The following is a 26306-nucleotide window of genomic DNA, read 5'->3' as shown; positions in this document are numbered from 1 at the left end:
CAGGCAGCAGCAATGTTCAGCTACAACATACCTCCTGGTGTTTTCTGCATGGGGGGGAGGGAGAGAAGCTGGCACTGCAGGAAAGCATCCATTGCCTCCGAGAACACCCCCAGGATGCCTCATATCCGAGGAAGGCATACAGGCCAACCCAGGGCTGACAATGCAACTATCAAGGACAGCCAAGAGAATCTAATGTGTAAATATGACCGAATGAAAGCCACAGACGGAAGTCATTTCCCTAACTCCTCTTCATGCCCCAGCACATTCCTTCTTGATTTTCTCTAAAGACAGTAAAACGAAATTTTGGAAGGACACGCACCCTTACGTACAGACATGTTTGGGGAGCTTTCCCCACAGTTTTGCAACAATACAATTCCTGTTCTTTGCTTCTCCCAAGTCACCCAAAAAATTAAGGCTCATAGGGACCAGAAGACAGAGTCCAAGCATTTATTTTTGTAATAATCATTAAATATTTTTTAATCACAAAAAAGTTTCCATAGTTCATTAAACTCTTCTTTTACTGACAGACTATTCTCCTCTCAGGTTTTGACAAGAACAGAAAAAAAATTCTTCTTACTTCGGTGTCCAAATGAACTACACTTCCAAAATGAACATAAGCAGACATTGCCCTTTCAACGTGCTCAAAAATCTCTTGGAAGTCAGTAACATAAGGTTAAAATAAATTATGCAGAGAGCACCAAGGTATGCAGCTCGAGTTTTTTGAAATAATTACAAAAACACAATACATTTTTAAAAGAGTAATATTTTAGCACTGAAAAATAAATAATGCATTTTAAAATTCTCACTTAAATTCATATTATATATTTTTAAAAGAACATAACACTTCCATAATTAATTTTCTTTTCATGCAATGTTGTTTCAAGAAGTCATGCAACATAAACAACATTCTACTTCAGCTGCCTGCTGTCACAGCTTTGTACAGAAGTTTATAAGTTGAGAGGGAGGAAAAATCATCTTGAAACAAAATGGGCAGTTTGTTGGTAGTATCATCCAACCCAAAAAGACTGTTCCTGGTTAACACAGGAAAATTAGGCAAACAAACTGACTCCTAGCCAGCTTTCAAAGAAGAAACACAAGAGCTATAACCAAAGCATTAGCAAATGCAATAACGCAGAACTGAAGAACAACACTCTTAATTGCTGGTAGTGACATGAAAAATGTACAGTGGGTTTTATTTTAAACAGTTCATTGAGATCTCTAAAGCATGAAAGGTGCTACGCATATGTAATGCCAAGTTCAGTTCTAGCTGAGCATGAGGATAAAAAAATGAAGGCAAATTGGGGATATTTCAATCCGCAACTTTCAGCTGACAGAACAGCCTGCACTATCGAGTTATGCTAAATATTTCTTGCATGGCCCCACCAACAACTCTCCTCCTAAAGCCAAACTACCTTCTTCCACCGAAACAGCAGGACTGTCAGATGAACTTACTCATTTCAGGTATACTCTTCTGTTTAAACACACCACACACACACACAAGCACTCACTTCAGGAGTGTTGCATGGCAAGTTTCAAATAGGAGCACAAGAAAACCATGAATATAAAATCCATAAGCACCTCTCAGGACTTCAGACTGATTTCAAGCATACAGGAAAACTGCATATGAAATTGTGCAGGCTAGATTAAAATACATTCTTTACTTTGCAAACACGCTTTTAAAAACATGAACGATACTGCATCTGGAATTCAGTACAGATTCTTGCATATAATACAAGTTTAAAAACAAACACGAAAACTTTTGGTCACCAAAAGTTTGTTTACCTGACTATCACGGTATGAACCAAGTGATATCCCATAATGAAATGAAGGATACCAAATGCTATGTATTTTGTCAATTATACGTTTTCAAGAACAGAACCCTTAATAACTAAAATTTGAAAACCATTAGTCATTATGCCTTCTAAAATGGCTGGAGCAGGAAGCACCAGTTCAAAAATAATAACTTTCCTTTGGATGCAGAGACAAGAAAGCATCCTGATTTAAAAACAACTACATATCAGTTCTATAAAGTGCCTGTTCGAGGAAACACATCAACAGATGTTTTCCTTGTGCAAAATAGACATTTTTCAGCTCAAATCTTTGGAACATATATGCTACGCAAAGCTTGTGTTCGTGCCTTCCTTACAATTTTAGTAATCCTATAAGACTTCTCACCTGCACAGTTAAAATTGTTTTGCTTGATGCAAATTGTCCATCACCCCCAGTCCAGCTCTGGGGGCTTGAGCTAAAAAAAATGTCATCAGAAAACTGTTTTTCATCTGCTCACATCTCGTCTCCCTCCTCCCCCCCAGATTCACATGCCCATTGTGCGTGTTTACTTTTGAATGCAGAAGTCCATTACTGAAGGCTACATCAAGTACCTCATCTCCAAGGGAACTTCAAAACTGCACTGCATGCCACTGTAAGACACTTGTAAGTTTTAAAAGCAGCATTTAGGATCAATCTAAAGCCTGATGGAATTCTGCCTCCACTTTGAAATGCACACTGTGAGACCTGTTGCAATGGCTTTATTATCAGAGAGTGGGTATTTAAACAGTTTGGAAACTTAAAAAGAAAGGCTTCAAGGTCAGCACAAGGAAGCTGAAGCACTCCAAGCTTCCTGTCACTGTCAGGTTTAGGTTCAGGTCCACCTACAGCCAAGCACAGACAGTACAAGAACAGAAAATGATGTACAGGCAAGAAAAGAAGCCCACCAGCCTGAGCATGCCTGTACTGTAGTCATTGTAATGCTCCAGAGATGCACCCAAGCATTACACCAGTTCAGTTGCAGGTAATGCTCTAGCTACAGCAACAGGAAGTTACTGCTTATGCCATATCCCTCTCAGTCTCACCATAAACTGGCTAGTAACAGCGTATCACTGAATGACTAACACTGGATTTAAGCTTTTCAGTGCCGAGAGCCATGACAGGCTCTAGCTAGAGTTCTGAAAGGAACTTCAGCCAGAAAGGACAGCACAGCTATTTCTTTGTAAGCCACAAGGCTGCAGATCTAAGTTTCCAAAGAACAAATAAAAGCAACCATCCCAGAACATCACCAGCCTTTCCTCCTCAAATTTGTCCTCTCTCCCAGCCCTCTGCTATTTTGGCAGTCCATTATATCACCTGTGTGTTAGAGTTTCCACATCTCCGAGCAGAAGAGGAGAAAATAGGTGCTATGCTTATTGAGAACAAGTATGAATTACATCTAAATCAAGGTAACAGATTTAAGTGAGTTAAATAAAATGCATCCATATTCCAAAAAAAGGATGTGTTTGCCCATTTTAGAGAGAGTAAGGCAAGTGCTTATTTGATCTGAACCGTCTCTTGTAGGAAGGGTATTCTGAATGTACCAGTGCACAGCTGATCTGACCAGCCAGGAAGTTCGTGCTGCAAAGGAGTCCTTCTTGGATAAAATGTGTAGTCAGGCTCATAGTTCAAGAGACAACTCAGCGATGCCATGTAGATGTCTGCAAATCTAGAGAGACGTCTTAGGAAGTACGTGGGATTCTCATCTGTTCTGAATAAACTTCCAAACTGTGCATTGAAGAAATTCCTGTTCATTTCCCTGTCCCCCAAAAAAAGAAAACAAAGAGAATGAATGGAACGTACCCGCACACATCTCTTTATCAGCTAGTTTCCAGAACTTGAAGCAAGCAGCTCCTATAACCTGTGCTGTGTGTTATTCTCTCACCATTTCCCTTCAAAACACTTAAGTGCACCATATAAAGTTTTTCCACTCCTTGCATATATGAAGCCCAGATCTAGTCATCACAGTAGTGAAAAGAGCTTCATATTTCTCCCACTAAAACAGTGGTAAGATGCTCCTTACTTCTGAAACATGACATCTCCAGCTTTCACTTCTAGAGAATTTAGAGAAGACTTTTGCATTTATCTAAATCCTAATGATATCCACTGGTCCCAGAGATAAAAGACCTTTTTTTAAAAAAAAAAAAAAAAAAAGATTTAGCTTAATGTACACAAAATACTTAAACACATCTTGGAATTAACTTCTGTTATTAGTCAGTCACTGCCAAGCATTGCTCCTATTTCATTTACTTCCACATTTCTGTGGAAGCAATATTCTAGAAAGTCAGTAGCTACCAGAGAATATAAATCAAGAATGGAGAGAAATTCTGGGGAAACCTGTGAAATGCATCACATTGAACACTTGGCTACCATGAAGAATATTGCAAATAGCCCAACTTCCATTTCTTACCTCATTTCCTTTCTTTCCTTCTTCCATTCTTCTAAAATCATCTGTGAATCAGGATCACGGTGAACCTGGAACGTAAAGTGTAGATGACAGATAATTAGGGATGTCTTCATAAATGAACCTTTCCATTAATAAACTCTTATTGGCTAACAGAAGATGAGGAATGCTTCAGCAATCATTATACAACAATCACGCATGTACCTTAACCAACTGAAAGCGGGAATCAACACAGCATGACCAGTGGTGGAAGGGGTCAAAATTTTGAGAAAACTAATCCTTGCAAATAATTAAAGCAATTATTTATTTGCAGTTAAACTGGGGACTTCAGTGAGACAGAAACCAGTTGCAACATCAATGTTCAGCATTTAGAAACTTAGCTGGATCCCTTCATCTATACAGAACCGATTACACATACGCAGAACAAACCTGCATGTGTTCCAGTAATCCTGTCAGAGTCTGTAGCCAGGTCATGGTTTGAATGTACTTCTCTGTGTTCATGATTTTAATCTCTGATCGTAACTCTGGAATAATTGCACCAGTGCGCCAGCCATGCTTCAGGGTCAAATCCTATTTACCAAAACGTATTAAAAAGAATGCAAGTATTAGTCTTAAAAAGAACTACTTAAAGGAATTGAATAATTTGACCATTCTTTACTCCCAAAGTGTACTAATTTAACTTGTTTCTACTGCATAAGCAGACATATTAAACAGCAGGACTTAATTGTGCCAACATGCAACAGATTTTAATTTTAGAATAAGCTCCAAATCCCACATCTTCCTAGAGGAAGATATTAGAGATGAGATGAGATCTTTGCTGCTGTCAGAAGCACATGGAGGAAATCGTGTTGGGTTCATGGTGTCTACCCATACACTCACAGTTGACATAAGGCCCTATCAGGACCTCCAGCTGTTCAAGCTTCTCCTGACAAGTACAAGATGAGGCAGCTGCTACCTCTGTTCTTTCCTCCATTGTGCCAGAGAAGAATAGAGCTACCTCCTTCTTCACTTGGCCCTCAGCCCTACGTAGCACCCAGGCTTAGTTTTCTTTTTAAAAGTATGTTGGGCAAAAACATTAACATCTACTGCTGAACCACAATACAGCAGCATGGCTGACAATCAGTCTTGTAAAGGAATTAATATACAAGGAATTACGGAAGAGTTAAGTGATGGTAGCTTATTCTGAAGTAAGAGTGAACAGCACATTTGCTTGTAAGGTAATATGAAAACAGACAGAGAGGGGGGCTGCAAACTCCAGCAAGATCTCAGGAAGAAAGACAGTTTACTAGTAGTGACAGAAAGATTGCCTCCTGCCATTCAAAACAGAAGTTCATTCAGCTCTTATTACACTTAGTAGCAAATGTCATCCAAAACAGCTACATCCTGTACGTTTGGATATCCATGTTTACTTTCTGCTACATCTGACACAATCGGTATCTGGATCAGGAATTTAAACTCACATCCCTGGGCTCAGGGTGTAAACAAGTTAAATGCTACAAGTCAGGTGGAAAACAGGGTCAGCCTTTTATGGCACCAATTGTCTTCAATGCAAGAAAAGCAACTATCAACTGTAATTTTGCTGTATTCAGAAATCTCAAATGGAAGAGCATTATACTGAATAATTGTGGAAGAAGAGAGGGAATCCAACAAAAAGTCTCATCTTTTATCTTGTTTCATGAAAGCAAACTACTTACTGCCAAGTCACTGTAGATGTGATCACCGAAGTAGAGAACCTTAGAGCCCCTCCAGCCAGTAAGCTTCAGAAATTCATATAAGTTACCCTGCAGAAATGACACGTACATTGTAGCAGTATGCAGCTTGCACAATCACAGGCAGGAAAAAGGTATTCAGTACACACCTAAATACATTTTTCTATCAAGAATCTTGCTCTCAGTTTATATATTACGAATCTCAAGTGCAATGTGTAATTTCAGTAATACTATAACTTTTCACTTGCCACATTAAGAGGCAAGTAAACTGCAGACATATAATACCAACAATTAATTTGAACTACCAAAATTATTAAAATAACTCTTAAAAAATACCTTGTTTTCAGAAGCCTTTAAGATATCTAAAGAAGTTTAAGACTGTAGGGAACGGGTATTAAATCTGAATTGAAAATGTAGAAAGTTACTTAAAGGGTACCTGTTTGTAAATCTGGCCTTTCTGCAATTTGTGAATTTTGTCCCAAAGCAACACTCCCCTTTCATTCACCTTTCGAAACGGTCTAGAACAGAATTACACACAATTGTTACGCTGCTGTAAAAAGTGACAGAATATTTCAAAAGTGAAAAAAGTGAAAATATTCATCTTTCTAAAGGAAAATGTGCCTTATAGCATCTAAATACTTTGTGAGAGAAAAGGTAAAGCTCCAAAACTTCAGCTTTAGCCAGGTAAATGCAATATATCTACACAGTATACTGATAAAAACTATAACAGAGTTTGAGAACAACCATTAAGAACTATGGCAGGGAACCAGCCTCCACAGACAGAAAGCAAAAAACAGTGACAATGGTCTGCCATTAAGAAGGAGTGATCCCAAAAAGGAATAAAAAACATTTAAAATCTTGCCCAATACCTCACTTTGTACAACTGAACAACTGAAGGAGGCGGCACAGGACTGGGGTCTGGAAGGACAGCAAAGTTTTTTTTTGAAATTAAATTGAAAATTAAGCAAAGAGGGAAAAAATCCCACTTTAATCTCACTTTCAAAGTCCTAAGTACACATAAGGAAGAGGTATTTTTCAAGTGCAAAAGTAGTACATATGTAGTATGTAGTACATTGCAAATGTATTTACTTAACTGAACAAGTAGTCCGAATACTACAGCCTGTCAGCCAGTCTGCCCTTTAAATATTACACGTGACTAAACAAAACTACAAGCAATGAAAAAGATTTCCAATAAGAAATGTTAAAAAGGTATTTAGAACAACCTCTATGACCCTAACTCAGTCCTGTAGGCCTGTATTAACTATTGCAACTTTCTCGGGTAAGAAATGGTAATATTTGTCCTTCAGAACTGGGTGTTTCTGCATTTTGTATTTAATTAAATCCTGTTTAAGGTCATTACAATTTAATTGTATGTTGCACCCAAATCAAAATATTTCATTAACATGCTCTATAGCCTTATATGGAATAAGCTGCTTGTATCAGTCTTTACTGAATAAATACCCACCTTCGCTTATCATTGAAAAAGTTTGGCTTATCAGCCTGTACAATGACCACATCAAAGAGATCCCTCCAGTCCTTGCCGACTATGAACTTCATGCCTTTGTCCCTAAAAAGAACAAAGGGTTATTAACACCAAAGCCTAACAGAAATGCTATTATCTGTGACGAATTACATTCAACCACCTCACCCTCCCCATCCTTTACATATGTATAGCTGAACAACAAACTTACACAAAACTGCTGGGACTGTTTGTGATAAGAAACATCTTCTTGCCATGATCAGCCAGCTTTGCTAACACTGCACGAGTTTGTTCAGCATAGCAGATGTATTTCTCTGTGAGGATTGGTGAAAATAAAGTATTAATTTAAAGTTTTTCAACAGAATGTTTTTCTGTGTTCAACCAAGGGTTCAGATGTTGTATTTAACAAAGGCAACCTATGCAAGTGGAAATACCTCTTCCAAGCTTTAAAACTTAGAATTAATGATATTAAATAAGGAAGACAGAAATATCATTACACAAAGCTTTGACAGATGATCTCATTAGTACTTACCAATATCTGCTTCAATTGCTCTATACATGATTCCTTTGATATGGACATCCCTGATTGAATCCTGTCAGGAAAGCAACAGAGACACAAGTCAGATTTTAGATTATCACTCCCAAATGCCCTGGTTATTAAAAAAAAAAATACAAACAGAAAAAAAATAAGCTAAATCCTTAAGCAAAGGAGCTGTAAGACTCTGAGAGCATTTGGCAGCTCTCAGTTTAGGATGCTAATACAAATACAGGCACTTACACAAGGTTTAAGGGCATAAATGCTACAAATGCTTTTAGAAATGCCACTTAGGGGGCTTCAAAAACATTGGTAACACTGAGCAGTTAAATGTACAGACGTTTTTAGAAACCTTTCAGCAAAAGCCAAAAACATTAGCCTTCTGACTATGTAACTCCAGGCACAAGGGAAACTTAGCAGGAGGTCAAAAGTTTCTTAAAGCCTATCTGATCTACATGGGTGAGTTCAATATTCAGGCCCATTGCACGCACTTAACTACGCAGGTTCAATATATCTCAAAAAGAGGGGACATGAAAAGAGTTTGGGTAGAAAGCTCATACAAACACCATCAACCTGAGAGTGACCTCTTCTGTTCTTAAGTAACCATAACACAACTTTAACTCCTCTGGAGGATACATCTTGCAGAACCGGGAGAGGCAAATTACTCCAGTGATTACTACTAGACTTTTTTGGAGTAGGAACATAAGCAAACAGGCAAAAGAGATATGCCAAAAGCAAGAGAAAAAAAAAAAATTCTTATACTAGTAGAAATACAGAGGCAGTACAACTGAAAGTTTCATGGAATTCCCTACAGACTAACAATTCCTGCTAGCAAGAAAAATAGACTTTCAATAGCAAGCAAAAGAAGCTTTATTGCCATATGAGAGCTTCTTTACTTTACTCCCCACAAACCTGAAGAAAGAACAACTGCCATAAAATACTAGATTTAAAATAAAATTCCTAAAACATTCAGTTTATTTCCAAGGTCTACCATCGTTTTACTTATGTTTTTTATGGTTTTATAGCAATAATTACTCTATACAAAACCTAAAGTTGATGTCTGGAGTTAACACAGGAGGTTGAATCTTCAAAGTGCTCATAGATAGGATGCACAAATGAATAGGTTTACCTAAGTCTTCAAAGTTAATACCTTGACATCTTTGTACAGATGAACAGGCTCATAGTCTATGTTGTTTTTCAGAAAATATTCATTTACACAAGAAAGCAGTGTCATTTCTGGCAAGGAAAATATATCCATGAATTGCTTCATTGTGTTTCCTTGTGAGCTCTACATATGGGTGGGAAGAAAAAAAAAGAAAGGTCAAACATTTCTCAGATAAGAACTTTCATTGATTTAATATAAACACTTCAGAATAGTTGGAAATACTCAGCTTTTGCCACCACTCTTCTCATTGCTTTAGGATTCTTGCTGAATTAAGAGAATTCCAATAAAGTAACTCCAACAAAAGCATTGGCATTATTTTAAAAATTAATCATGAATAACCACTGCTTTAAGAGCAATATTTTAATTTATAAACACATAAAAGACAGTGCTCAGCTAAATCAGGAAGAACACCTAAAGACCTCTTCACCAAATGTCTACAATTCTACAAGTAAGAAGCAGCGATTGTTGACAAGGGGTGAGTGGGGGGGGGGAAGTCTGGTGGGGTTTTTGAATAAAGTAGAATACTAAGTAGAAATGCAAACCAATTTGCCTTCTTGTAAAAAGATAGTAAAAAGCTGTAAGAATCTACAATTACTAATGCAAGAACAGAAGAATAGATGCCCACTCTGCGAAAGCTGAACCTATAGGTAATTTTCATGTAAGTAGAGAACCTCATTATACAGGAACAAATACTTAAGTAAAACAGCCAGACAGCTTTCCTCAAGACAGCACACTGGTCGAGATCACAGAATGGTTGAGGTTGGAAGGGACGTCTGGAGGCCAACTAGTCCAGTGTCCCTGGTCAAGCAGGGCCACCTAGAGCTGGTTGGCTTGACCATGTCCAGACAGCTTGTGAATACCTCTAAGGGTGGAGACTCCAATACCTCTATAGGCAACTTGTGCCAGTGCTCAGTCACCCCCAAAATTGAAAGTGAAAAAAAAAAAAGAAAAAGCTTTTCCTGGAGTTCCTCTGTTGTGCCCATGTGCTCTTGTCCTGTCCATGTCCTTTCCAAGATCAATGGATCTTTGGAGACCAAGACACCTGATGAGGAATACCAGGCTGATATTCCAAACTACTGCTGCTGCTCCAGAGACCGAAGGTGGTAATTCTAAGTTCTGTTCCTTAAAACAAGGAACAAGTATAGTAAAACAAAGTGCCCCACAGCACAAAGAAAGGTCTTTCCTGTCAGCAAGGAATGAACACCCAGAAGTAAAGGAGTTCAAATTAATTTGGTTTTGGCTAAAAAGACAGCATGTATTTTTGGAAAATTGGAAGGAACTTTCCAGTAAGATCAACCTCTCCATAAAGTCAAATCCTAAACTGAAAAGCTTTCATTTTTTGTCCAATTCTCTTACTGTCACTGTACCAGCTAATATGCAAGAGAAGCCTCGGTACATTTACATGCTGCTACATCACAGAAGCCATTAGACCACCTGGAAAAAGTATGTAGCCAAGGTAAGGCACCAGATACGGTTCACTGCGCAGCCTTTATCAGATTTGCTGTGCAACTGCGTGAGTCGCTTGATTTTACCGTGTTCTACTTCTGCCTGTATGGCTGGGAAAGGGAACAGTGAAAGAAGAAACTACAGCAAGTGGGAGAAAGAAAAGGGTGTTTGTCACTTCAGAGGGCAAACTTCCTGTCCAGCACCATAAGTCAACCAGGCATTGAGGAAAATAACTGTTAGTAGGAACAAGAACAAAATGTAACCCCGCCTCCCTCCCCCCTTCAGAAGATTATTTAGTTTTTAAATAGCAGTTGGTATTTTTACCTTTCCATAAAAGTCACTCATTTGTTCCAAGGGGACATGGGAACCATCATACATTGCAATGACTTCTTCATCTGGGACAACGCTGAGGCCTCTGGAAAGCAACGTAAGCTTCAGTTCAAATGTCACACTAAAATTTTCAAGTAATTACTGAATGAAACCCTAACAGATTAACACTTAAATCTGGAGCTTACTGCAATACTAATAATGACATAAGAACACACTGGTCTAAGTTAGAACACCATCTCTCCTTACAGAACAAGTAACATTTTAACACGCTGACGCAGGCGGAACACATTCCAAATTTAAGTCCCTTTCACTTTCTTAAGAGGAGAAAAAGCTAATTAGTCTCCATTGAAAGTCTGCCTCAAGGGTTTGGAAGCAGCTAGAGCTTCCAGTTTCTGAACACAAAGTAATTCCTCAGTCTGCCTTTGTTTCATAAAGCACTGATGATGTGATAGAGTTTAAACCAGATTATTCTGCAGCATGCCCTTGAAGATTGAAGGGAAACAAACACATACACAACCTCTAACTCAGTAAGAGTTTAAGCTCTACCAACAGTTCAGCTTCCCAAAATTTAAGACTACTTGAAGGATTGTTGACAAATAATGAAAATACAGCAGCATAACAACAAATGGGGGAGAAAAAGAGACATCATCTGTCACCACAGTCTCTTTATCAACTACTATGTTAGGAAGAGCTTTACAAGTGTTTTTATTTTGTTTTAATTGTTTTTAAATATTGACAGCATGAAGCATCATGTATTGAAGCACCTGAACACTGCAGACATGCAATAATCCTCACCAGAGGACACAAAAGTGGACAGGAAGGGCAGAGAGGTTTTGCTTAAGACTGAAGAACGCAAACAAAAGCTAGATTATATGCTCCTTTTCTCCTCGAATGCTTTTGCAGCCCTGCACGCAAGGCAGTTGATTTCAGAGCCTCCGTTTCTTGATCACACCCAAAGTGTTGTAAGACATTAAAAGTAAATAAATGAGTGAGTAAGCCCAGTGCTTTCAGCTATCAGTTTCTATCAGCCTTGCAGTGGAATGGCATGATATACGAGCTTCCACCAAGTTATTCATGTCATCCACTCCACAGCAGGAAACAGAAAGAAATGCAACAAAAATGTGAAATGTCTACCAATACCATCACAACCAAGGACTGACTCATGTTCTAGTGTGTGGACAGCTATGCCAAAGGGTACTTGAATACGGACTGCTACAGATCTGGACCTACTGAAACACAAATCCAGAGAGAGGGCAATAAACATCTGTGAAATCCAGAGAGAGAAGACTGTGTAGGCAAAGCTGCAGATCAGTTCTGTCAAAAGACCCGTAGTCATGACACTGTACACAGTCCAGCTGTAGAAGTACTGTGTTTATCCTATTCCACTCACAGCATGGCACTAAAAACACCACAGTTCATCTAAAGTAGTGCTTCCACTGCTGTTCTTGGAAATGTGCCTTGTCAGAAAATTGTGCCAGAATTGCTTAAAATCTCTCAGCGCAAATGAGGCTGTACACTTGGGCAAGTCCTGCTGCTTTCAGCAGTATGATTGGCCTACAAATGTATAAAGCACAAAACAGGTTAAAAATATGAAGTACAGATACACAGCAACTGACAGCAATGTTCAAGGATGGTACGGAAGAGAAAAGTAATCTTATTTTACACAAAACTGAGAGAACGTATATGGGCAAGCAGTCTGTCCAGAGTTGCTTTGGGTGTGGAAGACAAGCGACACTAGCTCTTCAGTTAATCTCAACATCTCTTTGGTGTCTTCTTCATTGGTGCTCATGTGCTGGCTCTGGATGTGCCTTCTGTACTAGGAGTTGACAGCAGCAGCTGTCTTCTCCCTCTTCATCCTGTCCCACTCTGAATTATAAGGCAACACTGCTGACGGACTCACCACCCACTTGTCTTCTCATCTGGGTCATTCTACAGCTTCAGTCACACCTTCTCTCTTCCTGAAGTCTTCTCTCAAGGCCTTCGCTCTCTTTTTTGTTCCCCTCAGCCCCATATGGGAGAACAGCAGGTAAACGTACAGATATCTTGATGATCAACTGATCCAGGTATCACCAACACATGCCAGCCTTTTGCCCCTTCCATCAACATTCCTTCCGGTGTCCTTGGATTAATGTTTCCATTCGTACCTCATTCATACCAATCTTAGTATTTCTACTACACACCTCTACAGATAAATATATATTTGATTACATCACCTAGCCTTTAATCTGGCAATTTAGCATTTTTCTGAAGTTCAGTACTGACCCTACCTGCCCCTTGAAAATTTATATATAGAACATTTTGTATAAATACTATACACACAAGGTATTATTTTCTTCCTTACGCTCAGGTACATCCTGTCTTGAAAACCTGCCACCATTTGCTAGCACAGCAGTTGAAGCTTTAGACTCACCAACTGACTTTTATTTTCAAAAAAAGTAATTTTTAATTTTTTTTAATATGACCATAGAGAGTTATGCTTTTCCCTCACTAGAAATCGACATTTATATTTTATTTTAATGGCTCTTTCAAAATCTTCTGAAGTGACAGCCTCTTTAAATGAATCTACAACCACTGACTTTAGGATTGAGTCATCTGGTTCCTTCCTAACCCTGTATAAATGATTGCTTAGGAAAAAAAAAAACACAGCAACCATTTTTTGACAGTTGAAATATACAGTAATTATTCTACATCAGCATGTATAAGACACAAGTAAATGGTATAAAGTTTCAGTACAAGTCCGATGATCATACAAACAGAACTCACATTGTTTTGGCAGATCCAGACAGCCAATACACTGTTAATATCATCCTAATGCTGGACCATGACATCATTTCTTCTTTCTGACTGAATCACGTACCTATCTGCCCAGTTTGTAAATAATGAAGTAATGAGCACACTACCATTATTTCGTGATACCATATGCTTACATACCAACCCCCAGAGTAAATTACCTCAAGGTTGCATTGTCTTTTGTCACCTAAGGAAAACTTTTTGTCCAGTGAAATTAAGAAAAGTGCTTGGGGTTGTTTATTTTAAAGTATGGCATTGAGTGTGGTGTTCATATCAATCGTGTATTGCTTCATTACCACAAACTAAGCCATACTAAAGACTCTCGTATCTAAGATCACCTGCAGTAAACCTATGCCATGTAACAAAGTACAGCACTGAGACTACCAATTTTACATTAATTCAGTAAATTCAAAAAGTGTCACTCTGTGTGGACACAAAGCTATGATCACATCGTCCTTCCAAACTTAAAAGCTCTGTACAAATACAGCAAAACCTCTCAAGTGTATCTGCAACCACACTCAAGTCATGCTAATAGACACTCTGTGACAGCTATTTGCATAGAAAGCACCAGTGGAGAAGTCATCTGTGTATTTTTAGATGTCTTTCAGCACAATTTAACAGCCGGAAACAAAGTGAGTCAGCACTATGTGACCAAACAGCTTGCCAACTTACCCAGCTCTGGACTGGGCAAATCAGCTGTACTGTACCAGTCAGTAAATGTGTATGCACGTCTGTGCATACACACAGGAGCAAAGAAACCCCTTCCAGCAAGACTGCAATATTCAGTCATGCCCATGCTTTTCAGAGAACTGTTCCTGATACGAAGGAAGATGTACACAAATAAATGCAAGTAGAAAATTTAAAAACAAGAGCATACTTTAGTATTATTATTATAGGGAATAAGTTTACCTACCTGTAAACTGTTCCAAGCTGAATATAATGAAAAGCATCAATCTTCATTAATAATGCCTTACAGGGGAAAAATAAAAAAAAATAAAATAAAAAAAGATAAATTATTTGACATAAAACTATTAAAAAAATAGAAAGCTATTTTATGTGTAACATTTCTGCTTCCAGAATGACTGAGCACCTTCACTTCAACTGCCCTCACAGCCTCCAAAATACTTTATCAATGGCTTTTACCTAGGGCTTGCAAAATCACCAAGGAAACACCCAATGACCTGAACTTAGTCATGAAGACGTATCTTCTTCTAATAAAAGCAGAATGCTTGAGGTTTATTCTGTTGCACTCTCAATCATCTTTTCTCCCCACTCCCCACATAATGAAATACTCAAAATACTTCATACATGAGAGCTATTAAAAAAAAATACCCAAGCTCACAATGAAAGAAAACATGAAACAAAATCCTTACACATCAGAGTGAGAGATTGCAAAAAATTAAAAGACTCATTTATTTTCTTTGGCTAGGTTTTCAGCACAACATAACTCAAAAAAAAAGATACTTATACATACCCGATGTACATCGTAATGAAGTCCTCTTATTGCAAAATTTGGATCATAATCGTATTTTCTTATTTCTGCAGGATACTAAGAAAAGAGGGTAACAGGTTGGTTTAAAACTCTTTATTAAAAAACAAAATCTAAAAATTGTTTTTGTGAAATTTGAACAGGCTATGTTTTCTGTGCTTCTCATTCTTGCCCATCTTTAGAAAATACCTGTTGATAGGTTGGTGAGATTTGCAGGAATATACATACAGTGCAAGGCAAGTCAAACATTTCTCAAAGATCCGAGGACAATGTTTCCAACCCAAGTCAAGCACAGTACCTAAAGCTGAACATCAAGGCAGTCTGTTTTGATCACCTTTGAACATTAGCCTTCTGTTCATCACATTATTTTAATATATGCACTGCTGAAAACAAACTAAATTAAGAATTTAAAAGCTGAATTCCCTTGTACTGTGAAGTCTTCCCATTAAACCGATTTATACCAAGGTTTCCAACTCAAACTTTGAGCTAGAAACGCAAGTACATGGCCAGATTTAGAGAGATGCCTGAAGTTTACTGCTCACTTCTACCGGAAGAAAGATCAACCAATTATCATCAATGTTAATAGAAGGGAGGAGGGTGAGGGGGGGAAGACACCTTTCTGGCATTTTCCAGAATGAAAAGAAGCACAACTGTCTGTTTTGACTCCCGCAGTGTTGGTGACACTCCCATCTTAGACCCTTAATTTGAAATGCAGGCCCCCAGACTATTGCAAGCACAAAGATGGGGAGTAAGGAAGAAGAGAATTCACAAAAGCTGACGTTGCCTGGAGAAGCCAAGCTCTCCTAACAAGGGTTGAGAAGAACAAGACTCCTACAGCCTGCAGTTCAAAGCTGGGGATTAGTATGAGAGGAACAGGCCATGTTTGCCACAGCTTCCAAAGACAATCAGGGAGACTGGCGCATCTCGCCCTGGTTGGCCTTTGGGAATGCAATCAGAATGGCTGGTAAATTGGAAGTTGAAAATCTTGTAACCTTGTAACAAGTGGAAAGTTGAAACTAAGTTGAATCACAAACTTTGCCTCCAAAAAGGCAAAGTTGGTGATTGCAAATTCCAAGAATTTCACATAGCATGTGTGGTACTGCCAGACACACGTCTGCTGATCAGCGGGAAATGCCAAACATGTAGACACTATGCATCCAGCCAGCAGTTCATTAGGAAAGTAAAATCCAACTGAGGCTTAAAATCATTTTCTTCATGTATTCATCATGTTACATCCTAAAACAAATAGACCTGAACAACACATCTACACGTAAGATCAGACTTTCATCCGCGGAGCTAGTACCTCCCAAGGTACCTCGCAAAGATCAGATCCTGAAAGCAAGCAGGGCATTAAGCCCCATCCGGGTGAGTCACTCTGGTGAGTCACTTCAGGGGAGCATTACAGTGACTAAAGTATATTACTTCCTGGGGGTTGCTGAACAGTAGATACACCCTTGCCATCCCAGAAAATCATGTACTGATAAAAAATAAGCAGTTCTCATCTGTTATGGAGAACAACACAGTTTCCCTCGCTCTTCCCTCTCTGTAGCATGAAGACACAGAAAAACAATTATTATCAGTAGCTAGGAGGGGCACTTATACGTGCACTCATTTTTGATGCAAAAGAGTTTATACGGTTTTCTTTTTCTTTGCTTGTGTGGTTTGGGCATTTTGGAGGGTTTTGTTGTTGGGAGGAGCAGGGAGGGTGCTGGGCTTTTTGTTTGCTTTAAAATATAAGGATAAAAGATAAATGATTAAGGATCCTGCTTTATGCATTTAGCTATGAGGTAAAAACAAAGAATCACATAGCCATTTAGGTTGGAAGAGATCTGCACAATTACCTAGTCCAACCTCTGACCTAACACTAACAAGTCCTCCACTAAACCATATCACTAAGCTCTGCATCTAAATGTCTTTTCAAGACCTCCAGGGATGGTGACTCAACCACTTCCCTGGGCAGCCCATTCCAATGCCTAACAAGCCTTTCAGTAAAGAAGTTCTTCCTAATATCCAACCTAAACCTCCCCTGGTGCAATTTTGGCCCATTCCCCCTCATCCTACCACCAGGCACGTGGGAGAAGAGACCAATCCCCACATCGCAACAGCCTCCTTTAAGGTAGCTGTAGAGAGCGATAAGGGTCTCCCATGAGCCTTCTCTTCTCCAGGCTGAACAGTCCCAGCTCCCTCAGCTGCTACTCGTAAGACTTGTTCTCCAGATCCCTCAACAGCTTTGGATATACTCTGGGGCCTCGATGTCCTTCTTGTAGTAAGGAGCCCAAAGCTGAACAAAGCACTCAAGGTGCAGCCTCACCAGAGCCAAGTACAGGGGGACAATCACTTCCCTAGTCCTGCTGGTCACACTGTGACTGATCCAAGCCAGGATGCTGCTGGCCTTCTTGGCCACCTGAGCACACTGCTGGCTCATATTCAGCCAACTATCAACCACTACTCCCACGTCCTTCTCTGCCAGGCAGCTTTCCAGCCACTCAGCTCCCAGCCTGTAGCATCTTGCCCAGGCACAGGGAGCACAGCCCCTCCACAGCACGATTCCTGATTTTCTCTAAACAACCCTACATTTCTCCTGCACATTCCCACTGTCTCTGGCCAATTGCCACCTTGCCAGGGGATCAGTTGTTCCTCAGTTTCTTGTTGTGTCCTTATCAATGGGGGAACACAAAAAGCAAAGCAACTTTCCAAGACTCATTTTGGAGAATTAGAAAGCAGGTATTCTTTATTAACTGCACCAGGTATGTGGGGATAATTCCAGGACATCCCTGGCTCCCAGGGGCAGTTCCCAGGCCACAGGCCAACGTCCTGGGCTGGACCCCAGCCTGGCAGACATGGTTCCTGTCAGCGTGGAGCAGCCATCTCACGTCAGCAGTTTCTCACAACAGTCAGGTGACCTCTGGTAGTGCTGCCATCGGGGCACCTCGAGACCCCTGTGATTCCACCACAGAGTCACTGTCACCCTACGGCCTCACAAAGGGTGGCTGGCCATAAGTGCCCTGAGCGTCCAGTCCGGCTGTTGGTACTCGAGTGCTCGAAGTCCCATTGCTGGAAGGCGAGAGGCGGAGGTGTTGCAGGAAGCACACGCGAAGCTCTTTGTGTTGCACACAATCCATCGAAGTCCTTCAGTAATGTTATCAAACACTTACACATATATGTACCTCATCTCTCCCAAGTGTAGTCTTGTGAAGCATAACCTATCATCAGCATATTTGCCATTCTAATAGCAATGTTTGTAATCCATACTAAGAATATTTCCTGCTACAGTACTGTCAGCAACTTGGTTGAACCTAGGAAGCTAAGGTGTATTTGCTGATAGAATATTTTCTTCCTGGTTCTATCTGTAGTAGTCCTGCTGGTGGCACGCGACGTGTCGAGGTGCAGCCAGCGACACGAGAGGAGGCATCGAGGTCCTGCTGGTGACCAGCAAGGGAGGTGCTGAGGACCACAGGCTGCTGCTAAGCGCCTGGCACCAGGGCAGCCTCCCACAGGGGACGACCATCTCCATGCCGGGGCGGCTGCAGGCACCATGAACCGGCCACAGCAGGAGCAGCCAGAGGAAGCCCCCGGGGACGAGACGTGCCCCATCTGCCTGGGCCAGATGTTCAACCCAGCTCGCATCGACCCCTGCAGGCACTCCTTCTGCCTGGAGTGCATCCATGTCTGGGCTGCTGAAAGAGCCAACTGCCCAATGTGCCGCGGGCCCATCGCAGCCATCGTGCACTTGGTGCCGCCCGCCCGGTGCGAAGCCTCATCCCACTGGCCCTGCAGAAGATCGCGGTGCAATGTGGGGCTGGGGCAGCGGCAGAGGAGCCCCTCGAGCTCTCGGTCCCACAGCGTCTCGCCCAGGCGCAGGGAGCGCAGCCCCTCCATGGCACAACAACTTGCCCGAAGCTTTTCATGGCACTCGGGGCGCTGACTGCCATGGTCCCCGTAGGATGACAACATCGGGGACATACTCTGGCTGCGAAGGGTCCAGCTGGAGGAACCAGGGTCCGGTGACCACGCGGGCCGGCAGGCCAGGCCCCAGGCCTGAGCAGGGCCTCACCTGGGGATGGGCTGTGGGTAGCAGTCACAATTACCCCAGTATTAATTTGAATTTTCCACCCTGCAAAGCCTCTGCCTGCACTTATTCCTCCATCGGTCAGTGGGGGGCCTGAACACAGCCCTCTCCTGCTGCCCATTGACTGTGCCGCAATTTCATTTGGGGATGTCTGCTCTTGATGGGGAATGGCTGCGGGTGGCTGGTCCCCAAGGGAGACTTGGGGATGAGAAGTCATTTAGGGAATGAGAAGTCACCATGGGAATGCGAAACTGTTGGGGACGGGAGCAGCCACAGAGGTGACCTGGCCCAACTGGGAAAAGGCTGACAGCAAAAGTCTCCTAAAAGCCTGGCAGTGGAGAATGCCTGACAGCTGGGGAAAGGGGCCTGGCAACCCGGAGCATCCTTGGCAGGCACTGCTGGCCTCCTGCATGTGCAGCCTGAGGGTACCTAAGAACCAGAGGCTTCCTGAAGATAGCACCACCAAGGGCAAAGGCAAGGAACTCTAAGAGCAACGGACGGTCTGAGAAGGAGGAATTGCTAGGGGAAAGCTGCCATTCTCAGAGACTACGAATCACAGAATTACAGAATATTAGGGATTGGAAGGGACCTTGAAAGATCATCTAGTCCACTTCTTTGATTAACCACCCGCATCTGCCTTAGAACTTGATGCACCTCAGGCATATCCTCCACCTTTCCTACAAGTCTCCATAGGTACATGGCTATCTTACATGCCTGGGGGAGAGAGGGTAGGTATATTAGGCAGCCTCGCAATAGAGGCTCTAGCTATTTGTAAAATGAAGAAATCCTAATTTTTCCACAATGTTGGCATCTGTGCTGAAAAGGACTTGCTCTGCAATGGCTGCAGATTGTGCTTGTACCAAGCACAGGCATCCGCATTTAAAGAAAACAGACCTTCTGTCAACTTCTCAACTGTCGTCCCTACTATTGGTTCCAAAGAACGTGGGTGAGGCTCCTGATTTGAACAAAGAACAGCACCAAAAGCCTAAAGACAGTTTGGGAGGATGTGTAGATTTGGCCAGGGACTATGGGAAAATGTCAGGGGAGGGTCCAGAATGTGTTCAATTCAAGTCTACAATTTACTGCACATGCTCAAGTTGGCCAAACCAGGTATGAACAGGAAAAATTATTTTTGACTTTTTCAAGTTCCTGCATACATGACTTTCCTATTTTAATTTATTCTGATGGTAAGCTGTCTTTTTGCATGCATGCCAGTACATATGAGAAGAAGATTGAGCCTGTCCTGGCACACAGATCAAAGCTTCCTTCCAAGCCAAACAAAATAATGATAAAAATTGCACTGTTTGCTTAACCCCCCTCACCACTCTTGGTAGGGCAATACATACTGAAACAGCAATCCAGAGAAGGTGGCACAAGGCCCATACATTAGGAAAGACACAAATCCAAGAGCAAGAGTTTACATTCAACACCTGCTGCCACCTCTGAGATTAGCATCGAATTGATGTTTCTTCTCTTGGACACCCTTCAAAAATTCCTTGCTTCCTACAAGGTATTTTGCAATTTCTGATGAATTACCTTACACTGCCATGAACAAAATTGGTCATCTTTCAGGCTGACTGTAACTGTCACAATGGACACTGATATCCAGAGTTTTTTTCTAACATTAACATCAAGAAAACTACTAACCAGCTCCAGAAGTTGGTATTTACAAAAACTCTTGCTCCTCAAACTTGAAGAGATGATATGTTTCAGCAAGCTGTCTCAGAAAGCAATTGTAGCTTCATTCACTACAGCTCAAGAGATTCTTATTGAAACAAGAACTGTAAAGGTCTTACTATCTGCATTCATTCAAATCATGAAGACTGAGCCATGTTTAAACTGCTGTTTTCCTACTGCTATTGTAAAGGTTCCTGCAAGAACCAAGTAGTTTTTATAAAGTACATTTATGCATTCTACAGAAATTGCTACCAAGGCATGCCAAAATTTTAGGGGGATCAAGTTGTGTATGCTTGTAGAGCCCATGAAGCTTTGTTTGTTCTTCCAGAGATATTTATAGATGTTTATATATAGCTCCTAACCTTTGGATTAAAACATGAAAGTAGAATAACACCACACATTCACATTTAGGTTACATAAAATATACAAGCAGTTTTGTTAATTAAACTAGTCCGTGTTTTAATGTCTTTTATTTTCATGTACTTCCTATACTGCAATTACCTTTACTTTCTCCAGTCCGCACTTTCCTCAGTCCTTTTCCCTACAAACCTTCTGTTTTCCCCACAGCCTTTAAAATCACCAATCTCCCTCCTTGATTCCTGACACGCAGTAACTTCTGCCATCCCCAAACCAGCTCCAAGCTGCCTGGATGTCGACTGGTCACCAATACAAACACGCTGCTTGGCCAGACAGCAGATCAGTGCTCCCTCTTAGGGGACTGCTGAGCTAAACACTTATTTTGATCTCTCTTGGATCCAGCCTCTGATTACAGTGTCACTGCACGCTCTGCCCCTTTAGGTAACTCAGCTGAACGGCTGGAATCATACAGAGCGCCTCGCAGACACACAGCACAATCACAGACTTCGTAAGAGTCGGGCTAAAACAATCCACATGAAAATTAATCAGTGAACTTACAGCAATGCATAAAACAGTAAAAACAACTTTCAAACTTCTTATATCATTAGGGTGACTACTAGAATTGAAAATCGGGTAAAAAACAAAACCAGAACCCTATTGCCACCACTATGATAAATAAATAAATAAACATATAAACCCTGTTCCCTAACTGTTGACAGATTCTCCTCTGCTCCAAACTGTATCTGAGAATAAACCAGGACTTCTGTGGTTCATATATAGCTGTCGTTCATAATGTGTTACAAAGGAGCCAAGCTAGGACTGAGGCATGACAATGTGAGTTATGTCTCCCTCAGCTAGGAGTGACCCATTATTCTCTATATCCATAAATTTATTGTAGTTCCAATACTTCTACTTACCCGATGCTCATTAATAAGAAGATCTCGAGCAGCATTGAAGATCAGCGTGTGCAGATGTTTAGAATAAAAGACCAATGTGTAGTCGTAATCAAAGCCATAGATTTCGATGTCTGACAGGCTCATTTCATTGTTTGAAAAAATAGCATCCGGGTTCAGCATGTTACTCATAATTGAAGGAACTAACTCTGGGAACAGAGGAGAGCCAAAAAAGAGTTATACCAACCTTGTAGTTTAAATAAAAATCCATTAGCAATTTCTAAATATAGCTAAATGAAGATGGAAACTATCAAACTATCACACTAATATACCAGCTAACCTTTAGCAATGTGATGCTAATGAGAACGCTGTCCCTAATTAGTCTCATTGACTCACAGTTTTTATTTGAAGCATACATTCCTTGAACATTCAGGTTCATTTTGGAATCATGCTTCACAAGGAATTCCAGAATCAATATATTTAATTTTTGTTAAGTAATAAAAATGTATTAATGGAGTTATCTTTGGAGTATCAAAAGGATACTGAGAAACTGAGACCGTTTACATACAGCCATAACTGCAGGACCGGCACCAACGTCAGTAGAAAGGCTGTTTTTATTTCTTGTTTAGACAACTTGGAAGAGCAACTTCAGGAGGCTGAAGGATAAACTATGAGTAAGTTCTCCTTTCCTTCCTGAATACTATCTTCATAATCCAGCCTTTGTTACTAATGGAAAAAAAGGGCACTCTCATCATAAATCTGTTCTTGGAAGGGCAATTTTAAAGGGGGACATGCCTCGTTTAGATACTTTCTACGTATACATCTAGAAGGAGGTACTTGAGCTTATTTCAACACCTGCTGCTCTGAGGACAGACACACTACGTGCTCCACCATGGGAGGAAACCATCTCAACAAGGCAGGTAGCTGCGGATACTCCAGATCTGTTAGAAAAATAATGCTGCATTTTAAAACTCAGGCCAATTCACAGAAAGGAAAACATTTCTTTTATAAAAGCAATGCCTTAGGTTGCTGCACAGCTGACAGGTAGATACAATACTCTAAGGAACTTACACAGAACCCCAATAAATCGGTCATCTGAAACCACTCAACTTTCAGACACACCTGATTTTTTCAGACAACTTCACGAGGTTTAATTCCAAGTTCCATTTACAGTCCAGCATCTCTTTCACTGAACAAGATCCCAGGAATTTGCCACGCTTAAGCTGACATGAAAAGCTCTCTATTTCATAAATAATCATTTGGGGGGATTTAACAAAATAAGCCTCAACAAAAACATTACCTCCTACCATCTTCAGTAACTTACAATAATGCAGCAGATTAACGTTATGCTCAGTTGAGATAACAAAATTAATCAAGTGGAACTTGACATGCTACTATTAAGGCAAGTACTCTTATTCTATAAAAGGGGCCATGAATCATTTAATTAGCTTGAAGTCACAATCTTAGTTAAGTGAACTTCCAAAGCCATGTTACAACACCCGTTTCTACTTTACAGTTATAAATATTTTTTTCAAATGTCAACTGTGGAGCCTGTTGAGTTGACATGTTTCAAGCAAAGATATTTCACATAAAAAACCTTGACTAGCAACTGCCTGAAAACGGACAGCATAAACACGTTGCAGCTATTAGATGTTCTGGCCGGCAGACAACATCCCCAGTGGCTATAAACCCTGGGTCAAAAATCACAACAGGTTTAACATCTTAACATCGTAATAAAACAAAATGTCAGATACTTGAAGCCACTTGGGAATTTAGGAGGTAATAAAATATTCTGCATGATTCTAGAAGCTCTTGCCTCATCTTTCCCTAACCCACACCCACTGACTGCCTTGTTTTCTCTTAATATTACCCTATGCTCCAACCTCGGCTCTGAAGTATTATTGGGTGTGGTTTGGAAAAAAGTTAATTCCAAAAACAGGAAAAGAAAAAAATACTCAAAATAAAAAGCATTCTCTCTCCTCTTCCTTTCCCTTATTCCACCATCCAAAGTCTACAGCATCTGCCTGACGCCTGTAACACCGCATCCTGTTCCACTTGTGAAACATTGCACCTCTTTTATGTCTGCAAATGTCGTTTGCCCCCAGCGCAATAAAGACTCGTGTTTGTCGGGTTGTGTTATGATACAACGCACTTCTGTTCGTTTGTTTCCCTTTTTTAAAGGGCAAAACACACAAGGGTAAAGCAGCATCCAGATGAGCACTGCCAGCACAGGACAGGCGCTGCTGCTCGACGCTGATATACAGCCTACCTCTTTCTGCTGGCAATATGCAAGCACCTCGGTAATGCTCTTCCCCATCAGAACAAGGGCAGAAGCAACAAGCTAAAAACATTTTGTCTTCGTATGGTGGCTTCCACGGCCTATCAGACAGCTGCCAGCGGCAGCCACTTTTGGTCACGGAGCAGTGGGTTTTAGGTCCCGGTTCTGCAAACATTTCGGCGTAACTCACACATCTCTGCACAGCCTTTGCTTTCTGCTGGAGAGCTGGGCTTCCTCGCTGCATCTGCACCTCCAGGACCAGTGCCCGCAGCCACACGCGGCGGTACCGCTCTGCCCCGGGTTCAGGCGTCTCACGGTGTTGTAGTGGAAGCACGGGCAAAATACACTGAAACCAGGGGCCAGCTACAGCCTGCTCACTTCTCTGGATGACACCCCGTGGCAGCGGGCACCTCATGGGGACGGCTCCCTGGACCTGCTCTCTCCTCGCTAAGGGAAACCGTCCCGCTGGGGGAAGAAACCCCCAAAACCCGCAGCCGCCTCCCGGCAGCGAGGCGCCGTACCCCACACCGCCGTGACCCTCGCGTGGAAACCCCCCCGGGGCGGACAGCGACAGCGACACCCGCCCCCGCAGGGTCCCTTCTCCCAGCAGCGGGTCCCACTCCGTCCCCGCTCACCCTTGGTGACCCGCTTGGCCTCCCTGTATCGCGACCACAGGTAGCTCCGCATGTCGGGCGGCGGCCGCCGCTGCTGCTCCCGGGCCACGGTGCAGTAGGGAGCGGCCCCCGCCGCCGCCACAGGCAGGGCCCGGGCCCGGGCCCTGCACCGCCGCCCGCCGCCCGCCCGCCCCGCCGCCAGCAGGGACCGCGCCGCCGCCGCTGCCATGCTCCGAGCCGTGCCGAGCTGTGCCGTGCCGAGCCGTGCCGCCGCCTGAAGTCACTTCCTCGGGCCCCGCCCCGGGGCCCTGCGGAGCCAGAGCGAGCCCCGCTCGGCGGCCGCCTGCTGGGGGTGTGAGGGGGCGGCCGCCGGCAGGCAGCTCCGCCTCGGGGTGCAGGCGCACGGGTGGTTTGTGCACGGTGAGAGGTGGGGTGAGGAGGCTGTGAGAGCCTCCTAGGGATCCCCGCTGACGTCTGCCGGCACCGCCGCGGCTGTGTCACCGTGAGCGTTACACCCTCGGTGGGCACACAGCTGCCAGCCTGGGCCGGGTACGGGCACAGCCCCCCCAGCTCAGCTACGGTGCGAATAAAGCCTTCGCAAGCTGCACCCCGAGGAGGCATTTCAGCAGCAGGAGCTAAGTGGCCTCGCTGGAATCAAGCTGGCTTCACAGGGTGACCCCGCTGCGTTTCTGCGGCACCGTGCACAACTCCACCTCTCCCTTCGTCCAGCACTTGATGCAGCATGCTGAAACCGTGGGGAATTCACCCGTGTAGACACCCCCACCTGTACATATGGAAGCCAAACTCAAACAATCTCCCATTTTGGTTTTGGTGAGTATATTGCTCACCAAAAATACAATTATCTTTTGTTGTTCAGTACAGGCCATGCCAGGACAAGGCATTGCTTGCTATATTTTTCCAACACAGCATCAAACACCGCTTGTTTTAATACCACAAGGATCCACATAAGCCATTGTGACTCATGCCTGGAAGTCACTCGGCCATTCCTTCCCATGCACCTCTAAAGCAGCAGAGTCCTGCACAAGTCTAAAGGATTTCAGCCAAAGCATTACTTCCCAGGCTTTGTTACCTGTAGAGACCAGACACCTTTCATTAGAGCTCCTACATTATTTCAATTACCGCAGTATGTGATGCCAGCACACATTTTTACAAATCCTTCAAGATAAATTCTGGGAACAAAAGGGGTAAGAAGATGGTTAATGTTTAGAAGAGACAAGAGAACAAACAGCTTTAGATAATTTAT

At 42.1% G+C, this 26306-nt stretch overlaps 1 protein-coding gene across 1 annotated transcript; it reads right to left on the bottom strand.

Annotated features, from left to right (window-relative positions):
* Positions 1–446: 446 nt before the first annotated feature.
* NT5DC3 (5'-nucleotidase domain containing 3) lies at positions 447–25372 on the bottom strand. The gene is made up of 15 exons (XM_035341693.1): positions 25240–25372; positions 25064–25200; positions 22175–22359; positions 15140–15214; positions 14579–14634; positions 10870–10960; positions 9085–9222; positions 7932–7992; positions 7611–7713; positions 7385–7486; positions 6356–6437; positions 5905–5991; positions 4640–4780; positions 4217–4281; positions 447–3565 (listed from the first exon to the last, which is right to left on the bottom strand). The coding sequence occupies exons 1-15, from the start codon at positions 25269–25271 to the stop codon at positions 3304–3306; spliced, it is 1617 nt and encodes a 538-aa protein (XP_035197584.1). The 5' UTR covers positions 25272–25372; the 3' UTR covers positions 447–3303.
* Between the last annotated feature and the right edge of the window lie 934 nt (positions 25373–26306).

This window comes from Oxyura jamaicensis, chromosome 1 (genome assembly GCF_011077185.1).
Source record: "Oxyura jamaicensis isolate SHBP4307 breed ruddy duck chromosome 1, BPBGC_Ojam_1.0, whole genome shotgun sequence".
NCBI lineage: Eukaryota > Metazoa > Chordata > Aves > Anseriformes > Anatidae > Oxyura > Oxyura jamaicensis.
Note: the sequence above shows the minus strand (reverse complement) of the source record. Positions and strands in the feature narration are given on the sequence as shown.

Coding starts and splice junctions, on each gene's coding strand:
- NT5DC3 (XM_035341693.1), bottom strand. CDS start 25,271: ATGGCAGCGGCGGCGGCGCGGTCCCTGCTGGC. Junction 25,201..25,239: donor GCGGCGCGGTCCCTGCTGGC/GGCGGGGCGGGC, acceptor GTGCAGGGCCCG/GGCCCGGGCCCTGCCTGTGG. Junction 22,360..25,063: donor GGCCAAGCGGGTCACCAAGG/GTGAGCGGGGAC, acceptor CTCTGTTCCCAG/AGTTAGTTCCTTCAATTATG.